This window comes from Macrotis lagotis, chromosome 7 (assembly GCF_037893015.1).
Source record: "Macrotis lagotis isolate mMagLag1 chromosome 7, bilby.v1.9.chrom.fasta, whole genome shotgun sequence".
Lineage (NCBI taxonomy): Eukaryota > Metazoa > Chordata > Mammalia > Peramelemorphia > Peramelidae > Macrotis > Macrotis lagotis.
In genome coordinates this window covers 172729154-172744563 of record NC_133664.1, presented here as the reverse complement: position 1 = coordinate 172744563, position 15410 = coordinate 172729154, and the positions used below count along the sequence as shown (strand labels likewise).

Here is a 15410-nt window from a genome sequence, read left to right as displayed (position 1 = left end):
ATAAGTTTCTTCATGAGATGGAAAAAGAGAATGTAAAATCAAAAAATGAAGATCTTTGCAACTGGTCCCAACACTTTCTGGCAAATAGAAGGGGGAAGAAATGACAACAGTATCAGCTTTTATGTTCTTGGGCTCAAAGATCACTGCAGATGGTGATTGCAACCATGAAATTAAAAGATGTTTTCCCTTCCAAAAAGAAAAGGAAAACTTATGGCAAATCTGGACAGCCTACTAAAAAGCAGAGATATTGCTCTGCCAACAAAAGGGTCATGTAGTTAAAACTATGGTTTTTTTTCCAGTAGCAATGTATGATTGTGAGAGGTAGACTATAAGGAAAGCAGAATTCCATAAAATTAACACTTTAAAAAATTGTTGTGCTGAAGAATATTTTTGAGCATTCTTTGGGCAGCAAGATCAAATCAGTCAACAATTAAAGAAATTAATTCAGTCTATTCAATGGAAGGTCAAAAATTGACGTTGAATAATACTTGCTACATAATAAGATGGGACTCACTGGAAATGACCCTGGTGTTGGGAAAGATTTGAAGTCAAAAGGGAAAAGGGATGGCAAAAGATGACATGGATAGATTGTATCATGGAAACATCCTTGGACAGACTTCAAGAGATAGTGAAGGACAGAAGAGGCTGGCAAGCTTTGGTCCATGGGGTTATGAAGAGTTGTCACAACTGAATGCCTGAACATCTCCAATGCTATTATTCTCTCCAATTCCCTCAGCTCAAGAATCCACTGTGTAAACCAGATGACAGAGGAATTGGAGATCTTTACTCCTTTTAAGATTCCTTTCAGAAAGATTTGCTTCTTGTACAGATGCCCTGTTTCCATTATTTTGGATCCCAAAAGTATAAAACAGTTTGTGAGCTATTACGCTGCATTTACCAAGTAGCTTGTATCAGTATTATTATTAATTAAATGCATAGTAGCAAAAAGGTTATGTACAGGTATTTTTTAATTTTTTAATTTAACTATGAACTGGACAAACCTAAACATTTCCAAATAAACAAGAATGGAAAAAAGAATTGTACCTGACATCACAAATAAAAATGATAAATTATAAACATATATTATGAAGTTATATATGTTATATATAGAGAGAATATATAGGATTAGAAAAACAAAGCCCAGAAATTCAAAAAAGACAATAATCTAAGAAAGAAACAAAAAATAAAAACCTATTGTTAAAAATATTAACATGCTAAAAGGATGAGCAACAATCAAAGTAAATCAGAGTTCCTAATGCAATAAGACAAATTAGGCCCCACAAATATCAATGAAACATAGAGGGATGAAATGCATCAAAGACTAAGGTTTTATACTATGGCCTAAAGCAAACCAAACAAACAACAACAAACCAAAATCAGAATAGGTAAATGGAAGCAGGAGAGTTCTGACTTTAAGATTGGCATATTAATTTTTTTCATACTGTCTACCTTCACATCCAACTCTAATAGATTCAGTGAGCAGGAAAAAAAAAGGATATTTTCTTCTATTTTTTCTTTTTATTATTTGTTTTTTTTGGAGGGGAGAGGTAGGTGATACATGGTAAATGCAGAAATTTGTAAAGCATGACTATAAAAATTTTAATGGCTTCTAGTTTTCTTACCTTCTCAGTGGCTAAGGGAGGAGGAAGAAGAGATTTTAGAATTGAAAAATTTTTAAATTGAATTTTGAAAAGTAATAGTATATTAAGAAAATATCCTCACTGAGGTGCTAGAAACAGCCATATCATCAACTAAATATGGGTCCTGAGTCTGATACTGACTGGTTGTGTGAGACTATGGGCAAGTCATTTACTCTGTCTCCATTCCCTCTAGAGCAAGATTATTGTGAAGATCAAACTGAGATAACATCTGTAAAGTGCTTAGCATAGTATCCAGCTCAAAGTAGGTGCTAGATAAATGCTTATTCCCTTCTCTGGATAGGAGATAGTCCAAAGAATCAGAATGGAGAAAACATGATAGAAAATGTTTGGGTGAAGATTAAGAGAAAGAAAAGTGATACCATCTTGGTAAATAGAGCTCTCCAGACCAAATAGCCAGAAAGAGAAAATAGATAAAGAATTCATGAAACAGTTTTGAGGAACTTCAACTATCTGGATGTCTTCTGAAATAGTCTCTCTGTCAAAAGTAGAGCAGTTAATAACTTATTGGCTTGACAGTGGCAAGTGAAGTCTTCAAAAGGAGAACAATGTAATGAGACTAACTGTTAGCCTAGATCTTAATGGGACCAATAAAAAAAGGAACTACTTGCTGGAGTGGAAATGATAGGAACCTTAGGGAGAAGTGACCACTAATGTGATGTTTTATGACAAAGGAGACTAAAGTCAGATGTAGTCAACATGTACTCAAAATTTTTTGAAAGCAGATTTTAAAAGATTTAAGGAAAGTTAGGCAAACTCATATATGGTCTATAAATGGTACAAAGTCATCTCTGAGAAATGTTAAAGGATAAAATTCTGAAGAGATACAAATCCAATGAGTAGAAAGAGGGATGTAAAACCAACTTAAGATACAAAGAGACAAATTTATTAGATGAAAACTAGGGTAGGTAAATGAAGATTCAATTCAAAACTATTCAAATCAACAGAATTTCACATTTACTAAGGTAAATTCAAAAGACAAAAATGAAAATAATACCTCTTCAAGAAGCTAAAATTCCACCAGAAGATATAATAAACAGAAGAGAAAACAAAAGAGAATTTGAGAAGGAACGGGGTATTGAGAACTAAGGGAACCACAAAAGGCTTTTGAGAGGAGGTGGCACCTGAGTTGAGTCTTGAGGAGATAAAAGTTATGAGGAAGTACATTCACACATGGTAACTAGCCTATGAAAAAGCAACAAGACAAGAGATAATGTCTAAGTTCTGAAAACCAGTCTAAAGGAGAAGAATGTAAAGTGTGGAATGGTAATTTGATGTCAAACAGTAAAAGAATATAAATAGAGAATTAATACAAAAGCAAGGTACATTTCTATAAGAATGTCAAGATTACAAAAATGAAATGTAAACTACATGAAAAGCTGAACTCAGGTTAAGGACAATGACCAAAAATTATTCCAAAGAACAAATGATAAAACTTCCTTCCCTCATGGCAGAAAATGGGTGCCAAAGGTTACTTCTATATATGGATCCACAGTATCAGTCGGTTTGGTCAATTTGTTTTTCTTTGTAGACATTGAAGAGTTCTATTTCGAGTCGGGGAGAGAATATATGGAAATATCTGTCCAGTAAAAAATAAACAACATCAATAAAACTTAAATAAGCATTTCATCAAGTCTACAACATGTAAAGCACTGTGTTAAGCACAAGGAATACAAAGACAAAAATAAAATCCCTGCCCTCAAGGTATTTATATATTCTCATATAGTACTGGGAAGATACAACATAAACCTACATAATAAATATGAATCCCTGTTTAACAAAAATTTGAGGAAAAAATGGAAAACAGTCTGGTAGCAGTTAGATATAGATCAATATATCAATATAACAAGATATGCAAATGGACACAAGATGTAAATATAGAAGACTATGTTAAAAAAAACAGAAAAGTAAAGAAGAGATCTTTTACAATTATTGCTAAGGGATAATTCTTATCCACAAAAGGGAGAGAACTTAAAAGAGATAAAGTAGAAAATTTTAAATACAATAAAATAGTGAACAAATTTATTCCATAAAATTGAGAGGCTTTTATTCTCAAAATTAGCAGCAATTAGAAAGAGAAGGAAAACAACTGGGAAGAATCTTCAAGCAAATTTCTCTGATCATTAATAGCCAATAAAATTAAAGAATAGATATAATAAATATATGACAACAAGAATCAATACCTAATTGATAACCAATAAAGGCATATGAATAGGTAATGCACAAATAAATGCAAACTACTAATATATATATAAGAAAAAATGTTCCAAATCAATAATAGAGAATTATAATTTTAAAAATTCTGATGTCCTACTTCATACTTATTTAATTAACAAACATAGCACAAGAAGAAAATCCTAATTGTAGTTAGGGTTGTAGGAGAAAGACAAATTGATCTACTATTGCTAGAATTATGAATTGATTCAAACATTCTCAAAAACAATTTGTAACAAATCCTCCAAAGTTACTACATATCCTTTAACCCAGAATACTACTATTAGGCATATATATCTTGAAGATCAAAGCTAAAGGGAAAGGATCCATATGCACAATAATATTTATGGCAACACTTTTTGCAGTAGCAAAGAATTAGAAACAAAATGTCTTTCAACAAGGAATTTTAGAAAATGAAATGGAATGGAATACTACTAAACCCTAAGAAATGACTAGAGATTAAATTGGAGATAATCTACAGAGAGTAGATACTTCATTGAGGGTGATCTGGAAAGGCTTCTTGCAGAAGATGTGATTTTAGCTGGAATTTGAAGGATGGGGATGAAGAGAATTCTAGTTGGAAGAACAACTAATGAAAATATTGAGAGTCTGGAAATAGACTAACTTATGGAAGGAACTGCCAAGTGGCCAGCGTCAGTGGAATGCAGAGTAAGTAGAGGTGTGTAAGGGGTAAGAAAATTTGAAAGGAACAAGAGGACAGATTATGAGGTATTTTAAAAGCCAAGTAAAAAAATTAAATATTTGATCCTGACAAAGACAGGGGAGCCACTGAAGTTTACTGATTGGGTGTGAGTGGGACATTGGTATGGTCATATTTGCACTTTAGGAAATTCAATTTGTCAGCTGAGTGGAGGACGAACTAAAGTGAGTAGACACTTAAGATAGGGAGATCAATCAGAAGACTATGTCAATAATCTAAGTGTGAGATGAGGAGGGACTATATCAGGGTAGTAGTATCAGAGAAGAGAAGAATGCATACTTAAAAAATGTTATGAAAGTAAAATCAACAGGACCTGGGAACAGATTGTATATGCAGGGTGAGAAAGAGTGAAGAATCAAGAAAGACCCCCTCATTTGTAAAAAAAGCCTGAAGAGATAATAGTAGTGCCTTCATCAGTAATAGAGAAAGTAGGAAGACAGAAAAATTGGGTAGGAGGAAAGATAAGGCATTACATTTTTGACATGTTGAGTTTAAGATTTCTATGGAACATCTAGCTTGAGATTTCCAATAAGCAAATGAAAATGAAAGAACTATCAATTTAGGAAAGAGGTGTGAGCTCAGTTAGTAGATCTGAGATTTATCAGCAGAGAGATAATCACTAAATCCTTGGGAACTGATGAGATCTGTATGATAATAATATATAGAGAAGAGAACCCACATCAGAGTCCTGGAAAGAATTCATTGTTACCAGGCATGACGTATATGAAGATCTAGCAAAGGAGAGTATGAAGGAGTCGGTTCAACAGGTAGGATGAGAATTAGGATAGAGTAAACTTGATCCTTTTCAATCTTCCTTACTGCAAAATCATTTATCTCCCATCATTTAAGCATGAGTATTATTGCCCAGTACTTTTCCTTCCTCTCTCTTCCCTGATGACCTCAATAGTTTCCAAAGGTTAAAGTATGATCTCTATACTGTTGACTTCCAACTCATTCCACACAATTCAAATCTTACTTTTAAATTCTTCTCTCCAGCTAAATGCTGGACACCATATTCCATCACCATCTCAAACTAGACATAATCAGAAAAGAACTGATTACCTTTGCCTTTAAATTCACCCATTCTCTTAAATCACTTATTTATTTTTGAATACCATCATCCCTTTAGTCACTCAATTTATAAAATCAGATTTCTCCTTAATTCTTCCCTCTATCTCACTGCCAAATCCAATCCTAGGAGTTTTATTTTCAAAATATTCCTCTGCATCCATTATCTTCTCTCTATCATTATATCTACTTCCTTAGCTTAGAGGTTTTATCACCTTGGAAATGAATTACAATAGCCTTCTGCTTGTGTTTTTACTTGTGGTCGGTCTTTCCTTTTCAAATCCATCTTACATAGAACTGCCCAAATAATCTGTCCAAAACATAGATCTTACCATGCCATTCTCCTGCTCAAAAATTTTCAATGGTTCCCAACTGCTTCTAGAATAAAATACGAATCCTTGCCTAACAACGTGGCTCTAATAAACCTTTATAGATTTGTTTCATATTATTTGTCTTCATATGTATAGTAGATTTCACTCAAAATGGATTACTCTGATTGCCTGAATTGGACATTGCTATGCTCATTTCTGGACTTTCCAAAAGATGGGCTCCCTTACTTGAAATGTACTGTTTTCTCATGTCTGCTCCTCAGTCTTTACCATTCTCTGAACACTTAATTCAAACACTTCTGTGAAGTTTACTCTGGTACCCCTAAATTGTTACATTCTCTTCATCATTGTATTTATACTCTTCTAAAGATATATTTTATTCCCCAGCAAAATGTAAGCTTTTTTGGAAAGTAGGGATTGATTCTCCTTTTTCCTTTATATCATGTATATATTTAGCAATCCAACCTGATTAACTTTTGACTGGCTAAAGAGGTTTCTGAATTCCACCAGTGTTTTTTACTGTAGCAACTATTTTATAATAGTTAATGTCTCTAGGAAATGATAAAGTTAGAGACCGTATCTTTTTCTTTCCATTTCTTATTTGCATCAATGACAGCTTAAATAAACCAAGCTGGCTGGAGTTGCTAATAAGTACAAATCATGCACTTGATCCACCTTTTTTTAAAATATTCTCTCTATCTTGTCAATGGTCATACTTGTACAAAGACAGCTGAAATGATTGCTATGTATGTAACTGCTTATTTCCTGTCTAATACAATATGAAAAATTTCATTTTTATGGTAAGTTCATATAAAAGACTATTCACTCTTGTTTACTCTAGGAGCTCTCATAATATGTGTGATTCAGAATATACAAATGTATGAATAGGTACTGTAAATAAGCTATCAATTACAAATATTAAAGATTTTTAAAGAAACTAGCTTATTAACCACTAAAAATATAGTCAAGTAGTACACCTATAAATATCAATAACTAACAACATTTTTATCTATAATATTAAAATAGAAAACATCTAAAGAACATTAACCTATTATTACAGAGTAAATGGCAAGAAACTACAACCTAATTAGCAGTATAACACAAAATAAGCACATTTCTCCTTTTTTAATTATAAGTTTGTTTTTCTGGAAAGGTGAGACCTTATCTGTTCCTTTAGGTTTATAAACAAAGAGGATTTAATTATGTTCTTTTAGTTCTCTACAATAAGGAAATTGAAAACTGCCACATCAAAATGAAAAAATATTAAAGAAATTAATGATGAGATTTTTTACTAAGGTGTTTCTTCAAGATGTCACTATCCTGACCAACAAATCAAATCAATCTTCCCTTTGCCCTCAAGGAAACTTCATTAAGAAAGGAAATATGAGGAAAGGAAATTTTCAAACCAAAAAAAAATACCTACAATCTCTATTTTCTTCTCACTTCAAATGTATTAATATTTGTCCTAAAAATTGTAAAGTGTAATAAGTTTTCTTCTTATCCTTCCCTATGAGTGAGTATTTTGTATTAGCCAACAAGGGAAACTTGTTAGTTCAACAAAATTGTCTCCAGCTAAAGCACAGATTCTACAATATTAAACAACTTACATCTGAAGATGGTGATTCAAGAACAATGCCAAATCCTAAAACATGATTCTCCTCAACTGGGATGCGTTCAGCTTTTGGGAGGACAGATTGTTCAGAGGCGACTGCTTTTTCATCCTCTATTATACCAGGCTTCTTATTCATAGGAAGAGTTTCAGTGATCTTTGGAAGTACTTTTTTCTTTTTATTTCTTTTTCGGGACACAGCTGTTCTCTGGGAGCATAGATGGGAAATTGGGGGCTGTTGTCTGTTTTGAGTTCCAACTGCAAACAAACAAACAGAATTATTGTACACAATATCTGCCCAACTCAATTTAAAACTTCTAATGAAGCTGCCTATTGTTTTATAAATTTTATGCTAAAATGAAGCTCTTTCATATTAAGATATCAAATATGGCCTGGCAACACAAATTAGAGGAATAAAACAAAATTAGCTTTGAGCTAGGCACAAAAGCTCATAGAAAAAAAAAATCTGGTGGTCATCTAATGCAAACTCTGGCATGCTGCCAAAGAAAGTTTTAAATAGGAAAGGCCATCTAAAAGAAAAACCCTGCTTCTGGTTTTCAAGCAAAACATCACTGGGAACACCTCAAGTGAAATTTACTAGTACTATAAGTTAGAAGAATGAGGTAGTTATGAAATCTTTTAAAAAGAAAAGTATCATTTTAAATTGGCATTATAAATGAGATTTATCTAATACATAAGAAAATCATTCTGAACATAAATACTCAATACAATGTAATAGAAAGAGCAGTGAATTTGGGATCAAAATAATTGGGTTTGATTAATAGCTCTGCTAAATACTATCCATGACAAAACTTTCCTGAGTCTCTGTTTCCTCAAATATAAAACATAATACATGTATGATCTATGTTATAGAGTTATACTGAGAAAATCAATTTGCAAAACTTCAAGCACAAATTGAATTGTTGTTGCTGTTGATATTACCATCATTATTATGATTGTTTAGCTGCCCTGTACTTGACTCCATGATTGGTAAAGATGCAAAAAAGATAAATCTATGCTGTTGTATTGGCAGGCGTGATTAAGAAAAGCAGTGAGTTTGGAATAATTTTACAATACAAGTGATGTTTGTCACTGAGCATGTAGGCAGAACCTAAACCCAGGACCTGATACTGACTTATTAGATTCATTCATCCATTCAACATATATTTCTTAAGCATGCACTTGTTCTTAGTTTGGTTTCATCTTTCTCTCCCTCAATTTTATGTATCTGAAAGATGGGAGTGATGTTTCTATATCTCATGAATTAAATTACTGCAAACTATAAAACACTTTGAAAGATACCACATAAGTTGAAATAAACTAATACTGAATAAATACTTTAAGAATTAAAGTAAAACAACTATAGTCATGACAAGTTTGATATGAAAAATAATTATGGATTGTAACATGTTTTGAAACTCTTCAATGAAAACTGCCATACATCATTATTTATACCCTCAAGCAACAAAACACTGCTAAGTGTGACTACTGGGCATACCTATAATAAATTCATAAATAAATATGAGATATGAAACCTAAATAACTCCTATTAAGTTAAAAGTTTTATAAATCTTTGTCATTTTTATCCAATAATCAAAAAATAATTTATCCATAAGATAAGGCATAGAAATGGAAAAATTATGCACCAATACTATAGTAACTGGTCTACCTGATTCTAACTTGATACCGATATTGTGTTTTTTGTGTCTAAATGTATCATGTGAAGTGGATTACTGAGACAATTATCATAATGGCAAAGATCAGAAATATAGTGCTGGAAAGGATCTTAAAAGTCATTTAGTCCAATGGCTATAATGAAAATGAAGCCCAGAGAGGGGAGGTGACTTGACCATGATTTTATAAAAATGTTTTACATATATGTATATACACATAGAGAGAGAGAGAGAGATGCAGAGATAGACTGATAGATTATCTAATCTGTATCTATCTCTATCTAAACACAACACTATATGTTAGAATTTCTCTAAAATTGGGGCAGCTAAGTGGCACAGTGGACAGAGTACTGGCCTTGGAGTCAAAAGAACCTGAGTTCAAATCCAGCATCAGACACTTAATAATTGCTTAGCTGTGTGACCTTGAACAAGTCACTTAACTCTATTGCTTTAAATAAATAAAAAAAATTTTAAAAAGAATTTCTCCAAAATTCACTTGTTGGTCAGGAAAAAAGTGTGAAATAACTTATTATTCTATAAGAAAACAAAAAGAAAAAAGGGAAAAAAATCCTTATCTCATTGACACTAACATTCTAAACTGATGATAATACTAAACATTCATTTGCATCCCTGTATTTTTTTCATTTTTCTTCCTGTGGGGCTGATATGAAGCTCTTTTTTTTTTACCTTGACAAAACAGACATTTCATGACTTGGTGAATGTCTTTAACTTCTCTATAACTACTGTAATTCTGTTTTGTTCAAACTGTAAAGAAAGGGAAATATAACTGAAATAGTTAGGAGCTAAAATCTTAGAAACTCTAGAGTTCCACCTTTGATAAGACCCTATGACCAAATACAAATCTTCCACCTTTTTATTATCTCAGAAAACTCTAACAGAGAGTCACCCCCCCAAAATAAAACATTAATTCTTCTGAACCATCAGGAACACATATAATCAGAGGAAAGATCAATGAGGCCCACTATTTATTTTCACTGATTTCCTCCTATATATCTTTGTACTATTGGTAGCCATAGTACTGTCCACGCTTTCTAGGTGGCAACATAGCAAAACAAGGGACTTCTCTTTAGGGAGTATAGATATCCAGACTACCAGTATGAGACATGTCTAAAGTGATTTTTGGGACAGTAATAATAGAAGAAAATTTCTTTACAGGTAACAGGTTTATGACAACTTCAGATGTCCCTTTTGGACTCTCAGATATTGTTAGCTTATAGAACTATTTAAAGTTAAAGAACCCAAGCATATAATGAGTTAGGTTGCCCCTATTCTCTTTCATTCTTTGAATGAATATTACCATTGGTTTAGATGAACAAAAATGTTACATACATTAGAAGAAATATTCAGAAATTCAATTAAACTGATACATATGAAGTAGTTGAATTGCTCAGGAAGACATGCAGTGAATAAAGACAAAAAAAGCATTGTTAGCAGAAAGAGCTAATAAAATTGATAATATGAAGGAACACTGTAAGAAAGCAAGGTGGGAGCAATTAATAAAGAAGGCACAATAAACATCTGTTTCTAAAGACGTCAAATGTGTATTAAATGTTGAAAGAAACAGGTTTGAGGGCTATTATCTTTGTACCTGCTTGAATCTGCATTAATTTTCTCATGGTCTTGAGTTCTTGAAGAATGGCCTGCAAGGTTGACTGGCAGTTACAAGTACAGCAGTTTGATCCAATTGATGAATTCACTGCTGGAAGTTCTCCTATGCATGAAAGAAAAACATGACAGGCTCCAAACCAAAAAATAAAATTTAAAGAGAGAAAAAATATATCATGACAGGATTTTGATGCATATATTATTATTGTGGAACCATGCCTAAGGAAAATGTACCCAATAATTTTCACAACCTGAATTTTGGGATCTGATTTTATCCAATTATACAGATTTCCATATTGTAAGATACATGCTGTTTCGTGGTTTGGCAAAAACTGCATGCAAGTATGAACACAATGCAACCTCACAGCGGGCCTCTCTATTGTCAGACTAGTTCATCTAAGATAACAATAGCATAGAAATTCATTATAAACACTCTCACCGTATTATACATAAAAAACTGACTCCAAGAAAGAATAGACTTACAAAGAATTGATAGTTATATATGAAATAAAGGTTTATAATAAGAATTAAATGATAATCTAACTACTCAAAAATAGTTTGAATACTAATAATGCTTCACAATTCAAGTAACAGTAGGTAAAGTAATCTAGGATAAGGGAGGATATGAAAGGTTGATTTTTAGTTGTATGGGAGAAAGAATGTAGGTATATAGTATTCCTCAACTTGGTAAAAACCTTATACAATTTTGCCTCTATCTCCTCCAGCTTCCTTTCATCCACCACTCAACTGTGAGATAAAGATCTCACATAATTCTTCTTTTCCCTTTCCTGAAAGGCTTAAACTTTTCCCTGAAGTTGTTGTGGTGAATTGCATAACTCATTCCTTCTAAGAAAGTCCTCCTGATGTCACTATTTGTCCTCATCACTCTCAAAAGCAGTATATATAAGAACATCTAGGCCCTTTATTGACTAATACTTTATATATATAATTAAATTTAACTTCCACAACAAAAATTTTAATCCTTTAATCCTGACTAAGAATACAGTTAGAAAACTGGTCATAGTAGAACTATGAAACACTTTTTAAATTCTGAGTAACAGGAAATCTTACATTCAAAATTGTAGCTAACTGACATGTGATGACCAAAAAAATATATATGACTCAAATTATATGTCTATACTCAGCATATCTAATAAAAATATGCAGGCAATAAATGCTAAAAATGATGGTAAGGGGGAAATTTATGTATTAACTCCCATTAACTCCCATTAATCATAACCAAAGTTATTAATGTAAATCCAGTATCAATTCTGCAAATTGGAAAATAGAATCTTGTTTCCAAAAATCAAAGAAAGGGCCCACAAACTTCATACAAAAAAGAATATTTTTCTTTTTTAAAAATTTCTTCTTCATATTAACAGGGTTTAGACCATTTTAGAGAATAATATGCTTTGTCATTTAGTATAGTCACTGTTCCTAGGTACTCTATCAATTTTAGAGGACAAAGACACCCTTTTCTAACTTCTTATAAATCACTTTTTAATTTTAAAGAGAACTGACTTTTTATTTTTATGTAGTAGTCTTTAAAGAGCCATCTCCATCCAGCCTGGAAATAAGCCAGCATGTGAATTTGATACTGATTTGTATAATAACTGAAAGAAAAAGAAGATACAACCTTGCTATCTCATCAGCAGGTGTCTTCACAGTAGTTTTCTTGCATTTGAACTAGATACTGAAGATTATAGAAGCATCACATGTTTAAACAGAAAGAATAGATTAAGGTTTTCTTTTTCTCAAAGGATACTAAAAAGTTAAGTTATAAAACCTGGAATTAATAAAATAAAATACAAAAGGAAAAATATTTTGGGGACCTTCATTCTCTAAAGAAATTGAAAATGTATTTCCCTTCAAATATATTCTTACTTGATTCCCTATACAAATCAAGGCTTCAATAATGTATTATTTACATAAAGAAAAAATAGAAAATATATCAATGGATGGGATATTAGAATACGGATTAATTCTAGTCATTATTTTCCATATATATTCTTTCTAAACTTTCCATGTTAAAAAAACTGACACTATAATTATGTGAATTTTCCTTTAAGTGAATCATTTTCAATGCTAATGAAGCTAAGTTATAAAATATAGATTGCTGTTTCAGTAGTTGATATCTAAGATTAAAGCAGAGGAGTCACTTTGGACTCAGGGTTATAAATGTCCTTTGCTTGACTATAAATTCAGTAATACTGGCACATTGTGCTGATATTTGAGAAAAATAAAGGAATAAGTAAAAGGAAATATAAATATGTCACTTAACCAGGAAATCTCTTTGAGAGCACAGGTCAATTTTCTATCATACATGTGAGGGAATGATTTTTGCCTCTGCTCACTCTATTCCCTATGCCTGGAATGTAACCCTTTTGCCCATGGAATTCTGACTCATCCATTTCCTAAATGCCACTTGACCCATGGAGTTTTCCTGAACACATCCACTTATTCACCTCCATCTGAAATCACGTTCTTCTTTGGATTTTGCACATTGCATTTTTTCTTTGAACTTCTCTAATGCCTTTTACTTATAATACAGTAATGTGTGTATATTATACCTTCCACAGACTAGAGATTTTGCACCTTGGAGGTGATAATAAATGATTTTGAGATTAGAATTATGAATAGTTTAATTTCTTTAAGCTGTACCTCTACTTCTATTCTTAAGTGAATTAAAACATTCTTGGTCTTCAGTAAAGTTGAGATATTTTCAATTACACTTTTGAATTTTCTCCCTCTTCTAAAATGTTTTGGCTGATTTTTGTGATTAAGAGTTTATTGTATGGAACCCAAACAAACAAACCACAAAAATCGTAAAGTTTAACAATGAAACTCAGAACATAAATTAAGATCATACCATTGGCTCCTCCAGTAGTTTTGGACTGACTCTGGAAAGTTTTAGATCGGGTTCCATACGGCCCTGGGAACTGGCCAATTTGGGATGGTAACTCATTCCATGTACCACTGGGGGAAGGGTGGAGGTTCTGTGAGACCTCAGAGGAAGAATTCAAACGTTGAGCCCAGACCAAGTCTAAATCCTGGGGTTCTTCTTTTAGTTTTTCTCCTTCTTTTCCAACACGCTGATAGATTCTTCCAGTGCTGTCATTCAGTAATCTTCTCATCCCTGTAATTTGTTTTTTAATTTCCATGCTTTCATCTCCTAATGAAAACAGAGCCAGAGTTATCACTGCAAATTAGAAAAAAGAAAGAACTCCTTCCATCTCCTCTCCCACACATGAAATAACTGATTTCTGATGCTAGTTACAGTGAGACAAATAATGCACAAAATAAACCTATTAGTTTCAATCTGGCTATATTAGGAAAAACACTGAATTTTCTCGTGGTAAATGGTTTCTTAGACTTTATCTCATCAATATTTTCCAAACCTTTTGTAGTAAGAAAGTACTTTGTTTTCTGCTAAGTAAGCATAAGCCAGAAGACTATGCAGAGGGTGAGAGAGAAGATAAAAGACTTCCAATCATACCATAACCACTTATTTGCTTTCTAACCTTGGCTGGTTCACTTTACTACTTTATGTTTTCTACATATAGACATTACTAACCAGGTTTCCTGCTCCACCCTCACTTCACTTCCCCCAACAAGTGTTTGTAAGAAGAGTTCATAATCGTTATAAGGTGAGATTTTTTTTGGATCAGTAATACTTCTGTTAACAAAAATAATTTGCTGTTCTTATCAATTCCTAAGTTCCTGGCGATCATACAGAGCTGGAAGGGACCAATCATTTCATTGGTAAAGAAGCTGAGGCTCAGAGATAACAGGACCCCGAAGCCCTGATCATCACTGATAGTAAATGGTAGAGCTGGGCTTGGAATTTAGGTGCTCTAACTGCACATCCAAAACTCTTTCCACTCTCACTTGGGCAGGGACTATGTCCTATTTTGTATCTTCTTCCAGTAACTAGCAAAAGGAACCACACATAGTGGGGGGTAATTGTTTAATGTTTTGGTAAATGAGACAGAAAAGAGAAGACACTGGGATTCATTTAATAACTGAATTCCTCCTTAAGAAACCTTAAAGTCACTCTCTTCTCTCCCCTCTACACAGCTTGGGGTTGTTGCCCAAATTTCTTGTTTTTTTAATGATAAGGACAAGGATGATTCTCTTAAAACAGCTTCTCACCCACTTAGGAGGATGTTGCATATAGCAATCAATCAATCAACGTTTATTAAGCACCCAATTTGTGCCAGGAACAAGTGTTGGGAATACTCAAAGAGGCATACTAAAAGTGAATACTAAAAGTGCCTGTCTCAAAAAGCTTAAAATCTAATGAGGGAGACAACATTCAAACAAATACATAGCAGATAAATAAGAAATAATAAATATTTGAAGGAAGGTACCAACATTCAGAGAGATTGGGGAAGGCTTCCTGGACAAAGTGGAATTTTAGTTAGGACTTAAAGGGAAGCCAAGGAGATAAAGGTAGAGCATTCTAGGCATGGGGAAGGGGGTAGGACAGAGAGAACAACCAGAGCTGATAGT

At 32.8% G+C, this 15410-nt stretch overlaps 1 protein-coding gene across 8 annotated transcripts in view; it reads right to left on the bottom strand.

Annotated features, from left to right (window-relative positions):
• The window catches only part of BEND7 (BEN domain containing 7), a 134714-nt gene that overhangs the window by 77609 nt on the left and 41695 nt on the right, over window positions 1–15410 (bottom strand). For all 8 annotated transcript variants that reach the window (XR_012470129.1, XM_074194094.1, XM_074194093.1 and 5 more), the window contains 3 exons: window positions 13768–14070; window positions 10882–11004; window positions 7598–7857 (listed from right to left, as the gene is read on the bottom strand). Coding sequence is in view for 7 of the 8 variants with exons in the window: in XM_074194094.1 (XP_074050195.1) it covers window positions 7598–7857; window positions 10882–11004; window positions 13768–14070 (686 nt within the window). In the remaining variant the exon portion in view is untranslated. The remainder of the gene's footprint in view (window positions 1–7597; window positions 7858–10881; window positions 11005–13767; window positions 14071–15410) is intronic.